Raw genomic sequence first — 26992 nt, forward strand, 5'->3', positions numbered from 1 at the left:
GTCAAGTATTTTGATGAACCCACTAAACTCACGCCCAAAGACAAATGCATCATAAAGATGGAATTCTTAAGGCAAACAGCAAATGAAAGGGAGGACAGAACTGATGAAACCCTCGGTGAGGGCCCACTTGCTAACTAAATCAACTCCAGGAATGGAATTTTACCTGACCCATATGTACAACAAACATGACAGATTCTTAATGACCAGATTTAGGTTGAATCTCATGCATCACATTTTATCAGTTCCAGCAGGGTACACACCAGATATCGAGATAAAGGGACCGTGTGGCTGAAACCAGCGGTCTCCGCAGGACACTCTTCATTTCGTTTTAATATGCCCCTTCTACGAGTACCCAAGGACAATGTTTTTAAAAGCTATTTTAGGGCAAAGGAGATTCAACCAGGCAAAGGCGGCACTACTGTTTCTGAAACGGTCAGCAGATCCACTAACGCTGTTTAGCATGGTAAATTTTTTAACATCTGCCATGAGACTAAGGAACACTAGAGGTGAGGAATAACTGTCTATGATCCTCCTTGGTGACAGAAGGGTTGGCTGCATCAACATTGCCCAGGATGTTCACTTTCACTGTATAAATCGTTTTTTAATATGACTTAAGATATGAAATAATTTTATTGTGAATGTTCTTATATCCCCTCATTTTATTACGTAACTTTCAGCGGTTGTAATGCCTTTTTTTTTTGATAATTATGCACTTTGTATGGTATTGTTTTTATACCGAATAAAGTAATTTTGAATTGAACGTTTTTTATCAGGAGGCGTACTGTAGATGCTGGTGCATTCGATCTCTTTCTGGCTATGGGGACAACTCTCTTTCTGGCTACAGTAACAAATATAATCAGCAAGCACATTACCTTTAATGTCAGCAGTGCCCCCCCCCCCTTTTTTTTTTCTTTTTTTTACATCAAAACTACAACCTCAGGTTTAAGGAATTGCTCTTTTTTCAACATAGAACTTTTGCTTCTTCTTGTGTGGTGGAGAAGTATATTTCTCCTTGTTTTTCTTCCGATTACAATCATCCTTCGAGGTTGAAACAGAGTCTAAATGCTTGTCTGCCCTGCTGTTTGCTTTTCACCAAGGTGGCTCCTTTTTCTTTTTGACACCTTCAACTTCTCTGTATATATTTTTTTAGAGCAGTGGGGACCGCGTTAGACGATCCTTCCAGCTCCAAGCGGCTTTTTCCTATTAGGCATTGTAGGCCTAGACTTTCTCAGTTTCTACATTTTAATTTTCAGCACCAATTTAGTATTCACCAGCACTGAAACTTCTATGGCTGACTCATCTTAATCTCCTAGAGCTTCTTCGTTCTTCTATTTAATACATCTGAATCCTACACCAATGTTAGTCACAAATACTTCAAGGAATTATCTATTGTCTGCTGAGCCTTGGCGTAATGAGGCCATCTTTTCTTTTCCATAGTTTTTAAAGACTTAGGTTGAAACATTGTACTAGGCTCAGCACCCTTTGGCATTATGGTCATTCGGTAAACATAAAATAAACACCATATGCGAGTCCTTTCTCATCAGCTTGTGGTAGCACTTGGAATGAAAAATGTAATGGTGTATTTTTCATCACACCCTGCCTTAAATTTAAAAATAGAGTTAGCAAAGCCAAATGATTGACTTACATACATTCTCCACAGTGGCAGTGCCCTGAGCCCACCACTCCTCCTGCTGCTGCTGATGGCCCTGCCCTCAAGACTCAGCTGCGCCTAAAATAAGTTTTATTAAATGTTTTGTCCTTTTACTTTCCATGCATCTGCTGATTCCAGCAGTGAGGTGACACTCCTCGGACATAACGGAGGAGCCACCTCCGATCTTTAATGCCCTGCGGTGAAACTCCCCCATGAAAAACCTCTTAAGTCTTGCTCAAGGTCATAAAGGTTTCTTTAAGTCTTCCTCAAAGCTGCAGAGGTGTCTCTCAATCAAACCTTCATGTAACATTTTTTCCCCTTCAATCAGTGAGCAGCAATCTTCTGGTTTCCTTAAAAAAATAGGCCAAATACTTAGGACGATTTGGGTCAGGATGTTCCTCTTCTCTCGCAAAGTTGCAATTTTGCTGAGTGTCTATTTTTGGTTCTTAACCTAACAGTAACAGGGGTAAAAGGCTCATTTCAAGTACAAGTTAATGCACAGTGGGCTTAGACTCGGTGTCACATGGAAGTCCTTTCCACTCTGCCACAATTCCTACAAACAAAAATGTTTGGCTTCATACAGAGCTTCCACACCCAACCACTAGTTGGTGGAATAATGTAGCTCATATTGATCCAGAAGAGACTTGTCGTAAAAAAAAAAAAAATCTATACATTTGTATTGAATGAACATTTTTACAGCGCACTGTAACCCTACGAGCATCCTGGCGCTGCGACACCTAGGTTACTGACTAGGGCTGCTACAGATCATACTGAGGAGATTACACTCTGGTAAAAAGGTATTAATTTTTTTTACGAAACAGCATCAGGTCCTGAATCGGTCTCCATTCAAGGGGGAGGCTGTTCCAGAGGGTGGGGCAGCTGCCACTACAACGCTCTATCCCCCCCCCCCACCCCCCAAGGTTACAAGGTTTGGGTATGATCATAAGATTGGCTGATGAGGAGCAGAGGCTACGTAAGCGAGCATACCATCCAAACCTCTTCTGTATAGGTTTGGGTCCAAGTCCATGTAAAGCCTTGAACACAATACAAAGGGACTTAAACTGTACCCTTTGAGCCACCGGGAGCAAGTGCAACTACCAGAGCCTGAGATGAAGATGACCGGCGTGGTCTCATAAGTGCAAGTTTTGCTACTGCCGCCTGAATTCTCTAGAGTCTCTCAAGAGATATTTTGGAGACTCCAGTAGCAAGACATTGCAATAGCCCAGGCGGCTCATGATGACACTCCTGACCACTAAGGCTCTGGCCTGAGTTGGTAGTACTGGCAGCACCTTCCGCAGTTCTCTGATAAGAGTATAGCAGTTCCCCACCAGCTTGTTGACATGAGATTCTAGGTTCAGGTTATAGTTAAAGCGGACCCCCAGATTTCGTACAGTACCCACAGGTACCAGAGGCACCCCCGTGGGAATAGGCCAGAAGTTGGTAGGAAGAGCTGGCGGCACTCTACCCACTCCACAGTGCAGAATCTCAGTTTTATCATTATTAAATTGCAGGGAGTTGTCGCTCAACCAGTTTACCATTATCCGCATAAAGGAAAGGAAATTTTCCAGAGCACCATCATGGTCCACTTCCAAAGACAAAATCAGCTGGGTGTCATCAGCGTAATTCACCAACCTAATGTTTGAGAAGTTATTGCAAAGTTAAAAGTATCCTGAATATTAAACTATGAACTGTCTAGTTTGTTCACATTGAAAGGTGGAGCAACTTCAGACCATTCTAAAGGGCAATCCACCTGATATTCCACTCCCTCACAAGCACAATAACCCAGCACTTCGCATATGAACTTCAAAAAGAGTGCCAGTAAAAGCAATAATTGAGGTAATCAAACTTCTTTGACTTTGATACGTTTTGTGGTAGATATTTATAATACTTATTAAAAGCTATGAAAGTGTTTCCACAATCCTGCACAAAAGTGCAGATTTTTAATACTCCTTATTTGGAGTTTCATAATGAATTAATATATTCAATTTATTCAAAGAAAATTATTTTTTCCCCCTTTATATGGGGAAAGATGATGTGAGCTAAGGGTAAGACATTGTGGCTAATTTGTGAACATCCACCCCTCCATTTGCATTGGGATTAAGTGTACGGGTTTATGTTGCACCTCCAGATTGGAAAGGGGTGGGAGGGCGGGAAAGGGGGAAATCTCAGACAGGTGGTAGATATAAAAGGTGCAACTAAGAGGGGCAATCTGGCTATAAGAAAGAGAAACAATGGCAGAAGATGTACAAGTGGGGGTAGGCCCGAGAGAAGAAATATATACAGTCAGAAATCGATATGAATCAATATGGCTAGAAAAGACAGTGTTTGTGGGATTACAAATGACAGTCGATAATATTATCTGTATCCAAGAGACACACATCGAGGGGTCACAGCAGTATTTACTTAATACACCAGGGTAGAGGCTGAATACTGCAAAAACACAAGGAGTAAGGACTAGGGTTGCGGCCATTCTGGCGAAAGGCAGTTTATTCGATCTTCATCCGATAAATATGGGAGGTGGGCAATTACAGAATGTCAGTATAACAATAATAAAAAAATTACATTATGTACAATATATGGAAATGTTAGTGATGACCTGAATGTACTGGACTATATTTCTAATGAGCTTGCCCACTGGCCTCTCCCACTGATAGTTTGTGGCGAATACAATTTGAAACTTCCCTACGACTGGTCATTGGAATTGGGATACAAATAGCGGGGGAGGAAACCAGAAGTGTTCCAGGCTCTTAAAAATGTATGTCGGACTCATGGATTAATAGATTGTTGGCAAACATGGCACCAGAGTGATCCAGGATTTACCTACTAGTCTAATTCACACTCTATGCATGCGAGACTGGATTATATGTTTGTCTCAAGCACTATGAGCTCTAAATGCTCAATAGAAAAACTGCCATGGGTCTTATCCGACCACAACCCTCTTGTTTTAAATATAGAATGTGGAGCAATGAACCCCAATTTAAAAATGTAGACTATCGAAAGAGCACTGCTGTTAACTGAGGAATAGTGTCACCATATGAGGAGATGGATCCTAGGGTTTTTGGAGGATAATATAGGTAGTGCTGCAATCGATGTGGTCTGGGATGCCATTAAGGCTGTGATCAGAGGGGAGACACTATGATTTTCATTAATTCTTAATAAGGAGGCTAAACAAAAAATGGTGGCACTGCAGAGAAATTTGTAAGTAGCAGAGGAAGGATTTGTAAGGGCAGTTCAGGAGGGACGGGAAACTGAAGCTAAAAATTCTAACTTCGACATTCTAATAGAAAAAGCCATAGATAAGGAAACAATTCATACAGAAAGCATTTATGAATTAAGCAAACAGGTTGGCCATCAATTGGCAGTATGAACTCGACAACAAAGTACAGCCAATCTAATAAGGGAAATCAAAGGTCCAGAGAATGGGCAAAGGAACGAACCTAAAGCAATAAGAGCTACATTTCAACGGTACTATCAAAAGCTATATGATGAGACAGGTATACAACAAGAAAAGATCGAGGATTATCTAGATCAAAACTCATCATTAAGATTAGAGGTAGGGGATCAAGACAGTTTGGATTGTATATCGCAATGGGAGAAAATCCTCCTCTCCATGAGTAGTTTAGCTAAAGCGAAGGCGGCGGTATGGATGGGATACCAACAGAGTTTTATGTTAAAATTTCTACGCAGTTAAAAAGAATAATGTACAAATTATTTACACATCTTTCGGGGGAGGCGACATCCCGGATCATGCTCTTTAGCCAAAATCGTGGTTTTGAAAAAAGAAAAAAAAAAAAAGAAAGACCCAACAGAACCTGGGTCTTATCGCCCTATCACTCTGATGGAGATTCAAAAATCTATTCTAGTGGGCGTGGCCAAGATGGCGGACTGAGAGGACGTTTGTTTCGGTGGCTCCCCGTCCCGATCCCCCTTGGCGCCCTTTTCTATTACTGATCAACCCCCCCAAGCCCCTTGAAGCCCGCTACCTTGGTGGGGAGTTTCGTGGTCGCCCCGGTGTGTCCGGGATTCAGCCCGCAAGACCTCCGGGCTCCCTCTTGGCCGTGGGAGACTCGCCCGGACCTTGGGGGAAGAAAATGGCGTCCGGTCCCGCCGAGTAATCATGGCCCACCTGATCCCTGCTACTGGCCGGGACCCACCGCAGACCGGCGCCGCCCGCAATCTTTGCCCGCTTGATCAGAGGCAGAGGCGAGTGTGGGCAACGGGTGGAGTGAGCGGCCGCCGCCGTGACCCTCTCAGCAGCGGGAGAAGGAGCCGGCCGGGAGGAGCAGAGATCGAGGCCCCGGCTCCGGGCCTGCATGGGGGCCGACGTGCGAGCCCTCTGGCACCCCGGAGGGCGGAGGGACAGTGGAGACCAGGCCCTGGCGGCACGTGGGAGAGGCGGCCGAGCTGCGGCTCCAGGGCCCCCCATAGAGGTGAGGAGTGCCGTGCAGGGATGGTGGGAGCTGAAAGCTCGGGGGCATAATCGAGCCCCCGGCGTTAGGTCTAGCGGGGCCTACCGGCCACACAATTTCAGCGCGGACATCGTGAGGTGGCACAGAGCAGGGGAGACACAAACACCAACACGCCCCGGAAAGGGGACTGCTGCACGGCGGCACGGGGGGGTCACAGACGGCGGGGCTCCAGCGGGACGACCACCAGACGGCCGCTGAGACAGAGCTGGGGGAGGCCTTGGGCGCCATTTTGAGGAGTCTGCTTACGGCCTAGTGGTCATTAGCCTCTGGCATGGGCAACCAGCACCTCACGAGACTCCCTACAGCGGGGCCCGTGGGGCCACATTCGCATCGGAGCCCTGCCAGACTACTGCCGTCCCCTGGCCGGAGGATCGCTTAGGGAACGAAGCAGTGACAGGCGACTCCCTGGGGCAGCAGTCACCACATGACAGGGCCATCCTTCGACGGTTGCTGAGGTCAGATATACGGAGGCCCCGGCACCTGAGCAGTGTGGACGCCCACCACGCCATCAGGGAGGACGACACCTGGGGCCACGCCGGCGCACGTTCATGCCCTAAAGGCCTCGAGCGCCCCGCACATAGACCCAGAGGCGGCGCAGTGGATATCATAGCAGGTCTCAGGAAGAAAGGGGACCGCACGCTCCCAGAGATGCTTGCGAAAAACCAGACCAGAACTGACAGAGGGCCGCCCTCCCCCGAGGTCACAAAATCACAACCGGCGCCCTACGACCACCATGTGCCCATCACCAAATCCTTTATGGAGTCCTTGTTTAATTCCCTCAGAGAGGATTTCAAATCGCTGAAGCAAGAGGTTGCCGGGGAGGATAGTGAGCTCTGGAGGGACATGGAGGCCTCGGAGAGCGCGTGGTCGCTATTGAAGGCGCCGACCAAGCTAGAAGTGAAGAGATCGAGCAACTCCAGCAGGAAGTCCTATGGCTCAAAGACCAACAGCTAGGCCCACGCAGAGGACTTAGAAAACCGGTCCCGTCGAAACATACGGGTCCGGGGGTCCCTCATAAGGCAGAGGTGGCGGACGTCACTGTCTACCTGCAAGACCTTTTCCGTGATATCCTGGGGGAACCCTCCGACTTTGTCATCAGGATAGACAGGGCATATAGAGTGGGGCTCCCTAGGCGTTCACCTGCCCCACCTCCTGACATTTTGGCCTTCCTCTTCGACTTCCCGCTCAAAGAGAAAATTCTCTGTGAGGCCCGACGGAACCAACCCCTTCAATTCCGCGGTCATCCCATAGCCCTGTACCAAGACCTTTCGGCTATCACTCTACAGAAGAGGAAAGCATTCAAGGTGGCCACGGACTTCCTACGTAAGCACGAGGTTCCATATTCCTGGGGTCACCCGTTCCGACTTATATTCAAATGGAACGGAGCCCTGCAGCAGCTGCATTCTCTCAAGGACACTTGTGCACTATTGGGCATAGAGATGGCGGAAGAAGCAACACTACCACAGCCCTGTGTTGGACTGGCAGGACTGGGACTTTGAACTCACACAGTTGGGGTGTGGAGAATGGGGTGGTGGGAGGAGGGGTTTGGGTTTTGGAGTCTGGGGGCCTGTTGGGGTTAGGGAAGTGGGGGTGGATGGGGGTGGGGGGGGTGATGGCGGGAGGGATTGGGGAGGGAGCCAGTGTGCCTGGGGGGGTTCAACAAGCTGGACCTATCGCTGCCCACTTACATCTCACAGCGCGGCGCTATCACCCTCATACCGCGCCTTCTCTCTACCTGACCCGTGATGGCTAATTCTGTTTTGAAAGTATGGACCCTTAATGTGAAGGGCTTGAACAATCCCATCAAGCGGAGGGCAGTGATCTCCTATCTGGAAAACTCGGGGCCGAGATTTGTTTACTCCAAGGAGACCCACTTACTTGCGAAAGATTGGCATAGGATGCGCTCCAGCGCCTTCCCCCAGCAGTTTTTCTCCTCTCTCCCCCTGAAAAAGGCAGGGGTAGCCATTCTAGTTTCTAGGCGCTTTCAGGGGCGGGTGGGGGATAAGATGGGGGAAATTAAAGGCAGGCTCCTCGCTTATAGCATCTCCATAGGTGGCCAAAGTCTAACAATTGGTTCCCTTTACACTCCAAACACAGGACAGGAGCCTTTTCTGAAGGGCGCCATTTCAGAGACGCTTCAATCCCCTGACTCTCTCTTGCTTCTTGAGGGGGGACCTTAATCTGGTGATGGACACTCATATGGATAGATCTGGGCATAGGTACGGGGACACGGGCACCCTTTCCACCGCAGACGAGGCTTGGCTACACGAACGGGATCTAGTTGACTTATGGAGGGCCAAACACCCTGGGGCATCCCAATTCACTTTTTACTCCCATGTGCACCGCACTACCCACCATGACGCCGTTGAGCTACTGCTCGCGATTCCCAACTCTAGCCGTCCCCCTGGGGCGTGGAGACTGCGCAAAACTCTTCTGCAGCGCCCAGAGGTTACTAAGCAACTTCACAAGTGCATTACTGACTATTTAGCCAATATTGGCGCGCCAGAGACGTCAGCCTGGGCCTTGTGGGGGGCCTGAAGTCAGTTGCCCGCGGCGAACTCATCTCGATAGTGGCAGCGGAGGCTAAGATTCGTAAGGCAAAATGCAAGGCCCTCTCCACCCAGGTTTCTGAACTCAAGAGGGTTCACAGCCGCATCGGGGCTCCGTGGGTGTGGAAGCAGTTGAAGGCCACCAGAGCCCAATTGGCCAGCCTAGATACAGACAGGGCAGAGTTCGCTGCTCTTCGCCTGCGGCACACTTACTACGTTGGGGGGGGGGGGGGGGGAACAAGACTGGCCGCCTCCTTGCCAGCGCGCTGAAAGCCAAATCCCAGCGATCGAAGATATCGGGCCTTAAGGATGAAAACGGCGTTGCCGTCGAGGGGGAGGCACGGGTCGCGGAAGCGTTCCGGGACTACTACGCCTCATTATACCGCGCTGACGATGTTTCGGGCCTGGATGTTGATGGCTACTTGGACACTGCTGGAATTACCGCGCTCTCCTCGGTCAGTACAGACGCCCTGGAGGCTCCCATCTGTTTGGAGGAGGTGGTGGCGGCTATATCACGCCTCCGCCCTCTCAAGTCCCCGGGGCCTGATAGCTTCTCGGCCGGTTTTTATAAGACCTTCAGCCTGCTACTCGCTCCTATCCTGACTCAGCTCTTCAACTCCTTCAATGGCCCGGGCTTCGTCCCTCCGGATATGTTAGCGGCTGAAATCGTGGTGCTGCCTAAACCTGGCAAAGACCCCACACACTGCTCTGCGTTTCGTCCCATCTCCCTCCTCAATTTAGACCTGAAGCTTTTTACCGGAGTGCTGGCCGCACGTCTCGGGCCGTGCCTGCCTGGGATTCTAGAACCCGACCAATCGGGCTTTGTCCCGAGCCGCCAATGTAGTGATAACACCAAACGGATCCTCCACCTGGTTGACAAGGCCCACTTCCAACAATCGGACTCGGCTCTCGTAGCCATAGACGCTGAAAAAGCGTTTGACCGGGTCGATTGGACCTTTTTACATCGGGTCTTAGCCCACTTCCGGCTAGGGGATCGCTTTCAATCTTGGACTGCGAGCTGTTACCATCGTCCTCTAGCGAGGGTTCGCCTGGGCGGCTTCCGCTCCAGCCTCTTCGAAATCCAACAGGGCACGCGGCAAGGGTGCCCACTTTTGCCCCTTTTCTTTGTTCAATATGTAGAGCCGCTGGCACAAAAGATTGGCGATAACCCCAACATCCATGGCATCACTTTTGGCGGGGAACCCCACACGATTGGCCTATACGCAGACAACATCATAGCTGCTCTTGATCGCCCGGAAAACTCAATTCCTGCATTTTTGGAGGAAATTGATACCTTTGGTGCCATGTCCGGCTTCAAAATAAACAGAGGGAAATCGTTGATACTGCCCTTAGGCAGAAATGCCCGTCCTCTAGAGGGCGCACACCATCCTACGGAGGCGGCCTGCAGACGACAACGTAACTCCCTTACTTGGGTATCATGCTCGCTACCTCCACTGACTATGGTCGCCCTCGACTACGCGACCCTCACCTCCCAGATTCGAGCCGACCTTACGCGGTCGTCCAAACAACCGCTCTCTCTGTTGGGGTGGGTTGCAGCAGTGAAAATGTTGGCCCTGCCCAAGATTCTGTACATCTTTCAAACCATTCCGGTGATGCCCCCAGCTGGCGCTCTCGCAGGTCTACAGGCTGCCTTTCACCACTTCAACTGGGGGGAGGGGGGAGGGGGGGGGGGGGAGGGGGGGGGGGGGCGGGGGAGCGCCCACGCTTGCACAAACACCTGGCATATTGGGGCATGGACCTGGGTGGGGTCGGAATCCCCAACCTACAGCAATATTTCCAGGCCTACCAATTCCGCTACTTGGTGGAGTGGTATAGACCGGAATCTGAAAAAAGATGGTTGTTCCAAGATAGGGCGATGAGCCAGACATCCCTTTGGAAAGTTCTGTTCCTTCTCCGCCATAACCGGCCGAGGTATCTCCAGAAGTCTCCCATCACCCGCACCATCCTGCATGTCTGGGACGCGGTTGCCGTTAAGAGACCTGACTACCTTTCCCTCCCCACTCACTCCCCTCCTAGACAACCCCGATTTTCCACCGGGCACTGACCCCCACGCCTTTTCGCAGTGGGGCAGTACGAGTTGCAGATCGGCGGGTCATCTTTTCGATCTGCAGGGCTTTCTCTCCCTCTCCGATCTGTCGCAGGGATATGATGTTGTCACCCCCACCTGTTCCAATACTTTCAACTCCGGCACTGGCTCACGCACCCGGACTATGCTCCCCTGGTTGGCAGACGGATGACAAGTTTTGAGCAGTGGCTAGTGACGAAGGAATCGGACAAACATCTCATCTCAGACCTTTACAAGATGCTCACGCACCCAATTGCACCAGGTCAGGCGGCAGGACAGAGGCGCTGGGAGGCAGAGCTGGGGAGGACCCTGACGGCCCGGGAATGGAGCTCCATATATTTTAGGGCTTCCCACATTACATTCAACACAGCGGGCAGCGGTGAAACTGGCCCTTTACTGGCATCTTACACCCGTTCGGCTCAACAAGGGGAACCCGGTGCTCGTAGTGCGCTTTGTTGGAGGGGCTGCGGGGAGCGGGGCACCATGACTCCTCTCCTTTGGGACTGCCGGGAGGTCAGGGACTATTGGACAGCAGTCTTAGATGATATAAACAGAACCTTCGACACTGAAATCCTGCGGCTCCCCGCTTATACCATCCTCAGCCTCCCCAATGCACTTACCTTCCCTCTGAAATCTATCCGAGGACGTCAAATGGGGATTGCTATGCAAGCTGCAACACAACACATTTTGTCTCTCTGGGGATCGACTACCAAACCCACCCATACAGGATGGCTGCATAAAATCTGGTTTACACTGGGTATGGAACGCATTCAGGCTACACTCACACAGTTTGCAGCCACGTTCCGAAAGATATGGCTACCACTGTTGTCCCTCCTCTCCACTGAATTCAACAAGATCACATGCCCTAGATATCTCCGCTTACTATGCCTCACAGACCCCTCATGACCCTCCATGACCTCTTGGAAGGGCACGTAACACCAACTACGAGCATTTTGGCGATTGCTTTCCTGATATGGCACACTGGCTGGGGTGGGAGGGGTTGGGGGGGGGGGGGGAGGGGGGTGGTAGTTTTGGGTTTCAGTTCTTGAAGTTTTGCATTTCTACCAAGCTCGGCACCTACGACTATTGCATCACATTTATGGGCCGGCACATGTATCTTGCCTACAATTTGCTTTGTGGAGAAGCCATATATGTCTGTCTCGACTGCTTTCTTTGCATGATGCCTTCCGATTGCAATGTATTGCCGATCTTTGCTTTTGCAATCAATAAAACAAATTTCAATTTAAAAATCTATTCTAAATTATTAGCTAGTCTATTGGCACCGGTTATACATAAAATTGTATCTGATCGCCAGAACGGGTTCATCCCAGGAAGATCCATCACCGACCATGTTCAAAGGGTTATCACATTGCTTGATATTACATTTGTTGCAGGAGACCCTATGGCACTTATATTACTGGACATCGAAATGGCCTTTGATAGGGTCTCCTGGAAATATCTATGGACAGTAATGTCAAGATGTGGCATTAGAGAACATTTCATCAAAGCAGTCCGAATGCTATATATTGAACCATCAGCTGTAGTAATGGTAAATAGGATGGTGTCAGAGGGAAAAGACAGGGGTGCCCATGTTCTCCTCTTCTAGTTGCAGCATTTATTGACCCTTTCATCCGTAGACTTGAGAATAACTAAGAATACCACCAATATGGTCACGAGATTGGTCTACAAAAACTCTGGCGTACGCGGAGGATATCGCCCTAGTTATCAGTGATCCGGTTAACGCGATGAACACAATAGAAGCGGAGGCTACAATCTTTGGAGGGGTATCAGGATATAAACTGAATCAAGATAAAACACTGATAATTCTCAATTATAAAATCAAGATGAGAGATGACCGAGTAGTGGATAAAGCTACCTATCTGGGTGTTAGTATAACGGCAAAATTGGATAGCTTAGTTAATAATCTCGAACCATTAATACAACACACGAAAAAAAGATCTTATCAGGTTAAATATTCTGCATCTATCCATTGGGGGCAGGTGTAACGTGATCAAAATGCTTTTTATTAACCTAGATTTTTATGTTTTTCAGAACAATGTTTGGAATTTACACCTCAATTGTTTAAATCTATAGAATTCATGTTTTCCCGGTTTATATGGGGCTATAAGAGACCACTTAGAGCATTAGGATTTATTACCTTGCCTAAAGATAGAGGTGGATTAGCACTTCCTAATCTTAAACTTTATTATTGGGCTACCCCATTAAGGTATTGTATTGAATTATTATCAATTAGGAAGGAAAACAGAATAAATATCAGTATCCCAACACTGCAAGAACTTATATTGGGTGATGAAACAAGGGGGTGCTATTTTAAAAAGGTCAGATTTAAAACCCTCTCTGGCATTTACAAATTCTGGAATACTGTACGTAAATTGCTGGGAATCGGGCGGTTATCCTACTATATACCATTATTTAAAAACGACAATTTACCAGAGATTATCAGGGATGCTTGTATGGATAGATGCATACAGGGTGGGATCATGCAGCTAGGCTGTTTCTACTCTACTACAGTGCTGAAGTCTTTTGAGGAGCTTACAAATTATTATAAACTAGATCACAGGGATTTCTTCCAATTTCACCAGATTAGGGACTTTCTGAGGAGAAAACGAGTTGAAAGATCCAAATTCCAAACATTTCAAATCATGGAACATCTGCGTAAAAATACAACAGTAACGATAGGAGAAGTCGATTCAACGTCCTGAGTAGAAACAACAGGAATAAAGTTGTCGGCACCGATCGTATAACAAAAGCGACGACCCCGAAGGCCTTTTGGCCTTTAGAAAGTTGTAATTGATTCCGAACTCCGAGTAAAGAAAGTTCATCCGAACCCAATGGCGGAAAAAAACAATCTGAAGATGGAGAGGATGCCCATGCGCACTGTAGTCCAGGGGAGGGGCCACCTATCTCGTGATACTTCGAAGACTCTTCCAGGACAACAATGTGCAATCATCCGAACCCAACACTAGGCAGCGATCTATGCACAGATATGAATTCAGCAGCCCACATGCCTCAAACATATGAATGTTTCCTTTCCCGACGATATGGATAAATGTTTGTTAAAATGGACGGCTAAATTGGGGGTTTCGACCAAAACGCTCCACCATTCTTCTGAATTATCTCAGTCTTGTTTAATTTCTACAAAATTACAAGCTCAATACTACAAAAGCTTTTTTTTCATTATATTACACTCCAAATAAGATCGCTAATTGGGGGTCTGGAAAGGGAACATGTCCACGCTGCATGCTATTTGAAGCCGACTGTGCATATATTTACATCTTGCGATGTATTATTGGAGCTGGTTAATGATATATCAGGTTTTATCCTTTTTAGATCAGATTTTTAAAGCAAGAATAGAAATCTCGGAGGCGGAGCTACGCGAGCACCGAAGATGGCCGCGTAGGCCAATAGCTCCTGGTGTCCCGTACCTCGCCCGCATCTATCCTGTATGAATCCTGAATTGCCTTGGTGAGGCTTACCTGGCGAAGAGGAAGCGGTTTGTGGCGGTGCTGCTCCGGGCCCGTGACGAGGCTCTGAGCCGTAGCAGCGAGCCCGTGAAGTTTGGGCCTCCGCAGTTGTCAAGGCCGGGGACTTGAGTGCGGTAAACGGCCGGCGCCAAGTGCAACAACATCAGTGGCGCCGACCGGAGGTCGCCGGCGGCGTTGCCGGACGTTACGACGGCACCTTGAGAGACTTGACTTGGGGCCCGAGGTGCCTGGGAGTGGGCTCCGGTACCAGAGGAGAGCCTGCTGGGGGCTGGCGTCGGACCGGCTGTGTATCCTGTAATGATCGTGGGGCTGACGCGGCGGGATTAGAGGGGAGGCCTGAGGAGTGTGAGCCCCTCTGGATTTGGCTGCCCTCTATACCGGTGAATGGTGGTGGGCTGCTCTAGAAACTCGAGGTGTGCCCCAGCGAGAGGCGTCCGCTGGATTATTTGGATGGCAGTTTGTGGTGTAGCTGCTGATGCACCCGTTGGAGGATTGGGGTTCTAGAGAGGGTGGCTGTTGTGGGAGCCCTTTTTAAAATGATATGTCTGCTTAGTTTCGTTTTCTCTACGCCATTCAGAATACGTTGGATGTAGTGCCGGCTAGTTATTTTCGTGAGGTGGAGGGGTTGCAGCGTAGTTTATTATGGGAAGGCAGACCCCGTACTGCTTTAGCTAAATTGACGCTTCCCTGGTATGATGGAGGTGTTGCCCTCCCAGATATCAAACGATACTACTGGGCTTCCCAGCTGGCTGCAATTAACCAGGGAACATATGGGTCCGCAGCCGACCCCGGATATGCGATGGATAGTTGACTCATCCCTGGAGGTAGTTACAATAGGGCATTGTACTCCAAGTCAACAAAGCTGAACCTGACAGGGCCCACTAAGCATGCAGTGAATATCTGGCACGATGCCACAAATTCTTTGGGATGGAGGGATCGGTTGACGCTAGCTACCCCACTGTTTGATTCTGAACGTCTGGGTAAGCTTTGGAATACGAGAGGCTTTGATAGGTGGGATCCGATAGGGATCTCAACCATCGGTGACATCTAGGGCAAGGGGAAGATTAAAACATTCAAAGAACTACAGGTCGAATTTAAATTGATGGGAACTGAGTACTTTCGATATGCGCAAGTCCAACACGCATTGAAGACAGTCCTACCTTAAGAGGCTGACCTACCTGAAGCCTCACCTGTCTAGGATAGAATTTTGGATGGCCATTTACCCGAGAAAACTATTTCCCTGATCTATAAGAAATTAATTAATCATAGGGTGATCTCCTTAGGGAGTTGAGGGAAAAATGGACGCGAGACGGTATAGAATTGTATTATGAGGACTGGCAATTGGCTGTGTCCTCTCCAAAAGTGGTTGCGATCCCAGCCGATTGCGGCTTGTTCAGTTAAAAATACTACACAGGGTTTCCCACAGGCCCCGCCTTGTCCGGATGGGGTTATCGGACGTAGGTTTGTGTAGACGAAGTGTGGTTTACGGGTACATTCCTCCATATCCTCTGGGAGTGTCGATATATCATTGAGTACTGGGGCAGGATTCACAACACGATGCGGGAGGTTTTTGGGGTTGCAGTTCTACTGGAGGCGAGGAGATGCCTCCTTAATATATGGGAGCCCACTGATCTTAATTTGGCACAAACACAATGGACTACATTAGGATACATGATAGCCAAAAGGAATATTGCTTAGAAGTGGGGATTTGAGCAGCCTCCTACCCTTGAGGGCTGGAAAGACGACCTGGATTGGTGTATGTTTCGTGGAAAGACTGTTTACACCGCGAGAAGCCGACCTCGAAAATGGGCAACAATTTGGGGGCCTTGGAACCGATATAGGGGAGAGATCTGTGAGCCACCTAGAGACTCAGTGTTTGATATAGCCCCATCCCCGTGAGTTCTTGAAATGTATGTACCTTGATCCCCTCTCCCTCCCCTCCTTCCCCTTGAGGATGTAATGTGATGTTATGATGGAATACCTCTGTACTGTGCTCTTTAGTTTTGATGCCTTGTTTTAATGAAAAGAAAAGTAAAAAAAAAAAAAAAAATAGAAATCTCAGTTGACGAAATAATCCTAAGTATAGTTAATGTAGATCGACCTAAAAATATGCAAGGCGTGATCTTTGTGGCAATGGCTGTTTTAAGGATATGTATAGCTCTTCAGCTTGGCTGGATCCGAACCAGTCAGTGTTACAACATTGGAGAGCCCGATTGATGCCGACATGTACCTTGGAGGCAGCTATATATAAAAGAAAGGGGCGTAATAAACGTAAAAAAGGGTTGTAAATATGGGATCCTTTAATGCAGTGGATGCAAAGTCATAATGGGACTGGATAAATGCCTGTATGTGTATTATATATGACAGTGAAATTCAAACAGGAGTTAACCATGATTTGAAAGTATAGATTTTGATGAACAATGTTGCACCAGAGGAATTAAGACTTGCTTTTGTGATATTTATGAAATTTATAATAAGACTATGGGATGGGGGTTTCGTATGTTTAAAATAATAAACCGTTTTTAAAGATTTTTTTTAAATATTCTTTAAGTGTACAGGTTTATGTAGCACCTCCAGAATGGAAAGGAGGTACTGTGTGACAGAAAGGTTTCTATGTGACTCTGGTGAGCCCATCAACTAAATTTGTCGAAAACTTGCTTTCTGTACCACTCGCCAAATATTTAGTGGTCTACACACGCACAGATCCCTCGACTACACTGGCTTATTTTGTTCTCCAATCTGAGACTGTTCCATTGGAGAACCGGAGCTCTGAAAGTTGTGAGCGGCTTCCCATATAGGTCTGATTTTTTTTGCATAAATACAATTAAAATAAAATCAAATGATGTTCAACATTCTTTCTGCGCATAAATCTTCCCAAGTTAGCCATTTTCTGTTGAACACATTTTAGTTTTGAAATCAGCTAGCATTTTTTAATTAAGTCCATAGTTTTACAATACGGCCTGCTCAACCAATAATATATTAATGGAAATGTGAATGCTGCTTTTCCCGATTGTTTATTTCTAGGTGCTCAACAAAAATGTGTGTCTCATAATTCAAGAATTGATATATTTTGAATATTAACAAAACTACTAACTATCCTAAAACGGCCAGAGCGCTTTTTGATCTGGTTACCGCTATTTAAAGGAAAAAAGTGGTCCACAAGGGTTTTGATTGTGTTAGGGTCTTTACTGCATGTTTATTATTGAGTGAAAACACTATCTTGCCCAGTTATGCAGCAGAAGATGAGCAAATTAAGGACTGCAAATACGGATTATGCAGTGTTTTACTGAAGCTGCACAAACCTTTAGCAAAGATAATAACTATACTCAGAAAAATTAGTGGCGGTAACGTTGATAAAAAAAAAAATGTTAATCAGGATCTAAAGAGTACCTTCAAAATTCTAAACAATAAAAATGCTGGGCAAGTGTTCTACTGAAGATATTTGTGCGACATGGGAAAAAGCAAATCTACACCGGAAGATGAGGGGTTATGGAGGTTTCAGAGTTCTTAGTACCTGCACACAAATTGAGACCGCTACAAAAAGTGTTACAAGCTCTGCATCCTATCGACTTAAATATTCTGGAAAAACATAAGATTCAAGATATCATGACTGAGACCAAAATAAATGCAAGTACGCATACATAAAATAATATGTTTGCATTGACCTAGCAGCGTTTAGTAGCATTAGCCAGAGCTAACACTCAGTGAATCCTTTGTACGAAACTTATTTAGAGAGAAGAAAGTAATACGTTTTTAATTAATGGGACTCCTACGTCATCTGTGGGAACAGATCCAGTGTGACGGAATGGATCAGAGGTAATGCAGCAAATCAAACACACACCACACTTAAGCGTACCTTCTCAAGCGGATGGAACAATGCAGAAAAAATCAATACTAAAATAACTGAAAACGTACCTTTTTTGCTAAGGTCAATAGCAGCTTCTAAGAGAACTTCTAATTCACCTTTAGGTAATACTGGAACCACCCAGCGAGGTCTGTAAAGGAATGAAGAGATTTCAGGATTTTCATAACATGAATGTTTATCTATTTGAGTTTTTCCTCTAAGGAAAGATAATAAAATGTGATTCTACATGTAACCGTATATATGTATCACTGCCATTATGCATAAATGAACTATAAAAGTGCAAGGCCAAACAAAAGTTAATATTGTACAGTGGTTCTCTAGTATGGCTATCTTCTTCAATAACACCTGCAATAAACATGTTCTGACAGAATATGAAATACCAACTTTACGGTACAGAGTGCCCAACGTATAGACCGGTTTGCTGGTAGTCCTTACTTTTCATGGTCATCGGACACAGACAGACAGACAGACAGAAAGACAGACACACACACACGCACACACACGCACACGCACACGCACAGACAGACACAGACAGACAGACACAGACACGCACACGCACAGACAGACACAGACAGACAGACACAGACACGCACACACAGACAGACAGACAGACACAGACACGCACACGCACAGACAGACACAGACAGACAGACACAGACACGCACACACAGACAGACAGACACAGACACGCACACACAGACAGACAGACACAGACACGCACACACAGACAGACAGACAGACACGCACACACAGACACACACACAGACACGCACACACAGACACACAGACACAGACACAGACACGCACAGACACACACAGACACACACAGACACACACAGACACACACACAGACAGACACACACAGACAGACAGACACACAGACACACACACACAGACACACAGACACAGACACACACACAGACACAGACATACACACAGACACAGACACACACACCTGACATTAGAGGTTGCCACCTCATCAGAGTTGAACAGTCTAGTGACATTTCCACAAGTCTGACAGGCAGGCTTTCACCTGATTTCTTCTGCAGAATATTATAGTAATATAATTTGAAACAACATTGCAGCATTTAATGTAGAAATGTGCCATATCAATGTAAAAACACAACCTAAAGCTAACGGGGATTGTATTGTCAAAACTGTATCAGCTCCACTCAGCATACACCACAACTTCAAGGGAGCCAAACAGCTTCCATTACCCAGCATTCATAGTACTGGCAGTCTGCTTGACAGCAGGAGTTCTTTTCTAACAGAGAGACTATGACATCCCAAATGGAATCATTTATGTCTGGGGTGAAAGGTAGTTAATGACTTCAGAGGGGAATACCTAGGATTACAAATTACATTTTCTTGTGAGGTATGACACATCAGGAGAGGCAGTATAAGGAAATTATAGCTAGCGAAGATAGCAACGGAACTCATTAATAAAAATACCTCCCTATACAAAAAAAATATATATATACATATGTTTAAGGAGCACCCTAATATAAATCATGTGAACATATAGAAAAATTCTTCTTATGATAATATGTATTTATTTTTTTGTATACTTCATGAATCATTTAAATATTACAGACATTCAATTGTGCATATAGGATTTAAAGATAACCATTTCAGGAGAGGCAGCACAGTGCATTGCTTGACAGTAGATTGAAGGAGAGTCCTCCTGCGTAGGGGGGCTGAGAATAGAGTAACCACCACAAAGGGCTCAAAAACTCTTGCTGTCAAAAACAGCTACTGCCATCTTTGGAGAACGCTGCCACACCCTGCGGACACCACCACTGTACCCCAAGGAGGCTCAAAAGTCTACAGGCCTGTAGCGGCTTGTACTGCTGCTTTTTTTTTGTCGTCGTTTTTGTTTTATATAGCGGAAACTAGACCCGAGGATATTGGATCACTTTACATGACCACCACTTATGTTACACAAGGACACATTCATTTTTTTTTGGTAAGCACAGGGAGATTAAGGGATTTGCCCAGAATCACAGGACGCTGAACGGACTCCTAGGCGCGAACACGATTACCCAGCTCCAAAAACGGGAGCTTTTCAGCCACATCCTGAAGAAAAAAAAAACAGATGGGCACGATCTAGGGCACTACCATGTCTACTGTCCTCCAGCTGTTGATTGCTGGGCCTACAACAAGCCTGAGAAAACAAATGTAATGTCCCATCGCACGCTGACCACAAAATGGAAGGAAGGAGGCGGCTCTGGTGATGGCAAGGAGGCTGGGAGGGCCAGCGAAACCCAGTAACGCTTAAGAGGTAAGTAAGGGCTGCACTCCCTACAGAAGTAGGAGGTTTGTTTCTGTTCGGCTTTCCCCCTGCCCCCTTGTCCCTCCTTCTCACCCCTAGCCACTACCACCTGTACCCTCTGGTACACTCTGCAACCAGGTCTACTAGTCCCACCTTCTCCTTGATCAATGAGATGGACGTGAGTAGATGGGAACTGGAAGAGTCGGCGGCCAGGAGGTCTAGGGAGCCACATCGCTTGGATTTAGCAGATGACATAAGGGTGGACCAGGGCAATGCCAGTGCAGCTTGCAGGTTTTAGCTTGCGCCCTCAACAAGTACACACAAGCCAGTACAGCTGGAAGGCTTCCTGTAGTTGGTTGGCAGGACGGCCAACAAAACTCTGAGGTACGCTCACCAACACTTCACTTTGTGAGCCGGACACTTTAATACTGGGCGTTAGCACTTCCTAGTACTTGCTGGGCCTCAAGTCAAATGTCTTCATTTCTGTCAATCTTGGCTCAATACGCTTACTCTTCAGCCATTAAGGCTTAAAAACTAACATTCACTGCAAAACACAACGCACATTACAAAGGCTGGCACAATAATAATAAATAAAAATGTCAGCATCCTCAACACAACCTAAAACCAGCACACGGGCTTGAACAGCCGTTCACAGGAGACTGAATGACATGTTTTCAGTTCTCAAACCGCCCGCCCCCCCCCCCCCCCCCCCCAACCCTCTTTTCTTAGGAAGCCCCTCAGACTGAAATAAAGCTTTGATATCTTCAACTCCTACCTCGACGACACACATGGATTTGACTCAACAGACTACTCCAGACCTGACACAATGCTAGGCTCTAAAACGATCAATGTCTAACACCCCCCAGAACATAACAAAAGCGAAATTGAATGTTTGCAACAACTAATGGTGCATTGTTGTCCAAAACACCAGGAGGAACTTGGACGAGGTATCTGGAAAGGCCTGTTCCCTTGTTTAGATTCTACAGCACAGCTTTGGAATTTCAAACAAAATCGATTTAAAGATATATCTACTGGAAACATTAGCACAGTACACTGCAGCAACGAATTCCTAGTTTAAGCACCTACATTCAGTTAATCAACACATACAGTTGCAGCGGCTCTTACTAACGCTTATGTAACCAAAAGGTAAAATGAACCAATTTAAAGATGAAAATAAACGTGGCCCTTCCAACAGAGTGCGGCGTATTACATCAGATTTACAACGCATACAATCAATAATTACTGAATTAAATATGAAAAGACATCAGTTTGCCATCAGAACAATTTTACATAAGGCTGAAATACATGGAGCTTCCATATATCCTAGGTAATTAATCATGGAGGACAGTAACACGCGGTTAATGGTTACTCGAACAGAAATAAATATTGAACAAGAACCAGGCAACTCTACAATCTCAAACATCTTAAATATACAAATCAATCAGAACGATCTATCCATTATGTACAAACGTAAAGGAAACAAATTTAGTAAACATAAAAGAGAAACAGCAAAAACAGAACAACAACAAAAGTTGGAGCAATATTTTCCCATATTTAATCCAACGCTAACAAAGACAGACAAAATCGCATCAAGAGAGGCAACTGCAAGTGATTCATTTACAAAATCGGTGAAAGATACACCTCAGAATAGTTCAAACAACCCACCTTGAGATAAACTTTCTTGTGGTAATTACACAGAGGCCAAGTCTGAACACAACTACGACACAAACCACTCCGCAATTGATACAAGGCTTTCATTCAGTCTTATCAACTAATTTTTGGGGACCCGTCAACTCAAAATAATATTACACACGTAACAACACTGTTGCACTAAGACTAAAACACTACTGTATGTATACAGATATCCTAAATCAAAGGAGAAACACTAATCTCACCGCTTGTCCCTGACTCCAACAGTCAAAATAACCATAGCACTGGATACAGAGGAAACCGGTTAACTGGGTTTTATACTCTAGAGGAAAAAAAGGATATTCTATATAGGGTCAACAGTGACACTATTAGCTCTAGAGGAAAAAAAGGATATTCTATATAGGGTCAACAGTGACACTATTACAAAGATTTAATACATCTCTACTCCAGCCATATCTCAGGAAGCCATTTCCTCCCTCCTCAAGTTTGGAACAAAATGCGCCCACAACTGTCACCTGGACTGCAAATGAGATCGCCGATGTGGTAATATCAAAATATAAGCTCTTCGAGTAGTGGGACATCGCAGTCGCTCTGTCACAGAAGGAACATTACCCAACTATTCTCCTTAACAATCATTTGAAAATGGCCCCACTTGCAACCTTGATCGAGATAAAAGCCACAACTGGTAACAACGGCATGCCCAAGCTTAAAAATGCAAATGACACCAACTTGCCCACCCAAAAAACCAAAATGATGCCTATTTACATTTTTGGGGATCAAGCACCGTGGAAACACTGCTAATTAGGTCAATAAAAGGAAGGAGATTTTGCCCAGGAAGTTTAGAGGTGTCTCTCCATTGCTTTACAAGTAAACAGAACACATTGACTGACATCTCCATTCTCACAGCACCGCCTTAAACATGAAAAACATACATAAAAAGAATTGAAACGTTCTTACCTCTTTACAGACCACACACGGAGACCGACCATGGACACTTGTAGAGGACTTACTTAAATCTCACCCTTCTGTCCACTCAGACTAAACACTTAAACAAAAACGCCAGATGGGGAGTTCCACCCCATGAAATTAGACCACAGAGAAAAACAACTACTAGAAATATTGTTTCTATCTGTCCACCCAATGGTGCCCAATTATAACTCCGTGAACCAACTCGGAGTTTTAGATTACACATTCATGTTTTTCAACTTGTTGAATAAGATCAAATGCTTTAATACAACAAGCATTTGCAATGCAATAGGTCTCGCATTAGGAAAGTGTGAGCTATTGGTATTGCAAATGACAATTTTTTTATTTATGTGTTGATTTTGAAAATAGCGTAATTAATAGCTTTGTCATTTACAATGCCAATACTTTTAACTTTTGTAAATGTGACACCTATAGCATTTGTAATGCAACATGTTTTGTATTTACGTGACTTAGATGTATTGATATTACAAATAACAATGGCTTAATTTTTTTAAATAATTAATACTTCAATAAAAGTTATTGTAATTTATAATGGCAATAGCTTAAACTTTTGTAAATAACTTTTGTGAAGATTATGTTCAGTGAAAATCCAAGAACAGAAGTGAAATATGAACATCTTTTTGTGACATTTGTAATAAAGTTTGAAACATTGAGAGAACATATTTGAACCAGTTGTTGAATGGTTGCACAGATTGATGCGGGGGTGCCCCCGAGTGATCCGGTGGTGCCCCCGAGTGAACCGGTGGTGCCCCCGAGTGAACCGGTGGTGCCCCCGAGTGAAGCGGTGGTGACCCCCGAGTGAAGCGGCGGTGACCCCCGAGTGAAGCGGCGGTGACCCCCGAGTGAAGCGGCGGTGACCCCCGAGTGAAGCGGTGGTGACCCCCGAGTGATGCGGTGGTGACCCCCGAGTGATGCGGTGGTGACCCCCGAGTGATGCGGTGGTGACCCCCGAGTGATGCGGTGGTGACCCCCGAGTGATGCGGTGGTGACCCCCGAGTGATGCGGTGGTGACCCCCGAGTGATGCGGTGGTGACCCCCGAGTGATGCGGTGGTGACCCCCGAGTGATGCGGTGGTGCCCCCCGAGTGATGCGGTGGTGCCCCCCGAGAGGAAGGGAGGGCGATAGGATAGACGGAAGACGATAGATAGATCAACATTGCAACAGACGAGGCTTCCATCTGGCGCCAAGGGTCACAAGCGTTGATTGTTGGGAGGGAAATGAGGCCTTGTCAATTGCTCCCCTCCATGGCCATCCTTGTTGGGCAAAGGCAAGGGCGGAAGGCCGCAGCCAGAGGCCACCATCCTCGCAAACACACAATTGTGCAAGGAAGAACTGCTATCCCCACTAAAAGGCAAATTAATGTTGTGTAATCGTGCCATAGACTTGCAGTTAAATGCACTCGCCACTCTCTTTGAAAGCGTTTATAGGAGGAAAAGTATTAAGTAATGAGCTTTGCAAACTAAAAAAAAGCCAATAGCTTACACTTTCCTAATGCGAGTCCTATTGGCTATGGCAATGCTTGTTGGTAGCAAGCAAGGACAGTGCTGTTGTGCTGCTGAGTGATGTGGTGGTGTCCCCGAGTGATGTGGTGGTGTCCCCGGGTGATGAGGTGGTGTCCCCGGGTGATGAGGTGGTGTCCCCGGGTGATGAGGTGGTGTCCCCGGGTGATGAGGTGGTGTCCCCGGGTGATGAGGTGGTGTCCCCGGGTGATGAGGTGGTGTCCCCGGGTGATGTGGTGGTGTCCCCGGGTGATGTGGTGGTGTCCCCGGGTGATGAGGTGGTGTCCCCGGGTGATGAGGTGGTGTCCCCGGGTGATGAGGTGGTGTCCCCGGGTGATGAGGTGGTGTCCCCGGGTGATGTGGTGGTGTCCCCGGGTGATGTGGTGGTGTCCCCGGGTGATGTGGTGGTGTCCCCGGGTGATGTGGTGGTGTCCCCGGGTGATGTGGTGGTGTCCCCGGGTGATGTGATGGTGTGAGGTGTGCGGCGGTGGTGTGAGGCGTGCGGCGGTGGTGTGAGGCGTGCGGCGGTGGTGTGAGGCGTGCGGCGGTGGTGTGAGGCGTGCGGCGGTGGTGTGAGGCGTGCGGCGGTGGTGTGAGGCGTGCGGCGGTGGTGTGAGGCGTGCGGCGGTGGTGTGAGGCGTGCGGCGGTGGTGTGAGGCGTGCGGCAGTGTGCAGCAGTGCGTGGCGTGCAGCAGTGCGTGGCGTGCAGCAGTGCCAGGAAATGGTAAAAAAAAACAATCACACTGACGGAAGCCTTCTCCATCTAGGTTTACACAACAATATACATTTCGATCAACATCTGAGCTGCTACAACCCTTAAGCAAAACGTAAAGGAGCTACCTTTTCAGAGAGAAGTACATTACTATACAATAGGTTTGACCATTTGCATACATCCTACTTTATGATCCCGAATTTTAACTCCAAGCTCCGTTGTGCTCTGCCTACTGTTTCACTCTTTGCAAATATCTATATACACCAGCACTGGCTTGTCAGGCATACTTGAAGGCCTTGAGGCGCAAGAGAAGAGCAAGCGAGCGAGGCAACCAGATGTGCGGCAGGTACTTTTTCCCACGATTGGGCATAGAAACTACCATCACATGCAGTGCACAGAAGATTAAATCAAATATTTAAGGTATATTTTGCATCTCCCTTGAGATTTACATTATATTCATTGCTTCTTTGTTCTGTGGATCATGGGACACATAAATGGACAAAGACAAAAAAATAGTGTTGATTCACGCACCAGCACTTGTTCGACACAAGAAATGAATGCGGTATTAGTAGCATTAATAACACGTTTGTTCTAGCCTTCGGTAAACATTTGGAAAGAGTCATTTGGTTTCGGACAGCTTGTATTTTCACACTGTTGATCTTAAACCGGTGAAGGCAGAGCACAGGCTTAATGACAGAATGGGAGCTTACTCGCCAAACACCGTCCACATAACATTTCACGTGTATCCTCAAACGACGTGTGTAAGAATGCGGCAGCCATCACCAAACTGGACTCGATGGACCAGGACATTCTTACAGCTGTGCTCCACTACAATCAATCACTGCGGTGGAACAGGCCGCTCGTGTCTCTCAGCGGTGATTGTTAGCTACAAGTCACAGGACCCAACGAAACTCACACACTGCCACGCTTTCCACTTGCTTCAAGAAAATCAAATACAGTATACAGCAGCATTGCAAAAGAGCATTCTGTAACGGATAAGGACCTCGCAATGAGAGATCCCGGAAATTCAATTTTAATCCACATTAAGCGTATGTGTATGTGTGTGCGCGCGCGCGCATGTGTGTGTGCGCGCGCGCATGTGTGTGTGCGCGCGCGCATGTGTGTGTGCGCGCGCGCATGTGTGTGTGCGCGCATGTGTGTGTGCGTGCGCGCATGTGTGTGTGCGCGCGCGCATGTGTGTGTGCGCGCGCGCATGTGTGTGTGCGCGCGCGCATGTGTGAGTGCGCGCGCGTGTGTGCGCGCGCGTGTGTGTGCGCGCGCGTATGTGTGTGCGCGCGCGTATGTGTGTGCGCGCGCGCATGTGTGTGTGCGCGCGCGCATGTGTGTGCGCGCGCGCATGTGTGTGCGCGCGCGCATGTGTGTGCGCGCGTGCATGTGTGTGCGCGCGTGCATGTGTGTGCGCGCGTGCATGTGTGTGCGCGCGTGCATGTGTGTGCGCGCGTGCATGTGTGTGCGCGCGTGCATGTGTGTGCGCGCGTGCATGTGTGTGCGCGCGTGCATGTGTGTGCGCGCGTGCATGTGTTTTGCGCGCGTGCATGTGTGTGCGCGCGTGCATGTGTGTGCGCGCGTGCATGTGTGTGTGCGCGCGTGCATGTGTGTGCGCGCGTGCATGTGTGTGCGCGCGTGCATGTGTGTGCGCGCGTGCATGTGTGTGCGCGCGTGCATGTGTGTGCGCGCGTGCATGTGTGTGCGCGTGCATGTGTGTGCGCGCGTGCATGTGTGTGC

At 47.2% G+C, this 26992-nt stretch overlaps 1 protein-coding gene across 4 annotated transcripts in view; it reads right to left on the reverse strand.

Moving 5' to 3' along the window:
* The window catches only part of USP9X (ubiquitin specific peptidase 9 X-linked), a 1749911-nt gene that overhangs the window by 1597477 nt on the left and 125442 nt on the right, over positions 1–26992 (reverse strand). For all 4 annotated transcript variants that reach the window (XM_086934127.1, XM_086934125.1, XM_086934124.1 and 1 more), the window contains one exon: positions 18177–18256. In XM_086934127.1, the coding sequence (XP_086790253.1) occupies positions 18177–18256 (80 nt within the window). The remainder of the gene's footprint in view (positions 1–18176; positions 18257–26992) is intronic.

Source organism: Lissotriton vulgaris, chromosome 8 (genome assembly GCF_964263255.1).
Source record: "Lissotriton vulgaris chromosome 8, aLisVul1.2, whole genome shotgun sequence".
NCBI classification, from domain to species: domain Eukaryota; kingdom Metazoa; phylum Chordata; class Amphibia; order Caudata; family Salamandridae; genus Lissotriton; species Lissotriton vulgaris.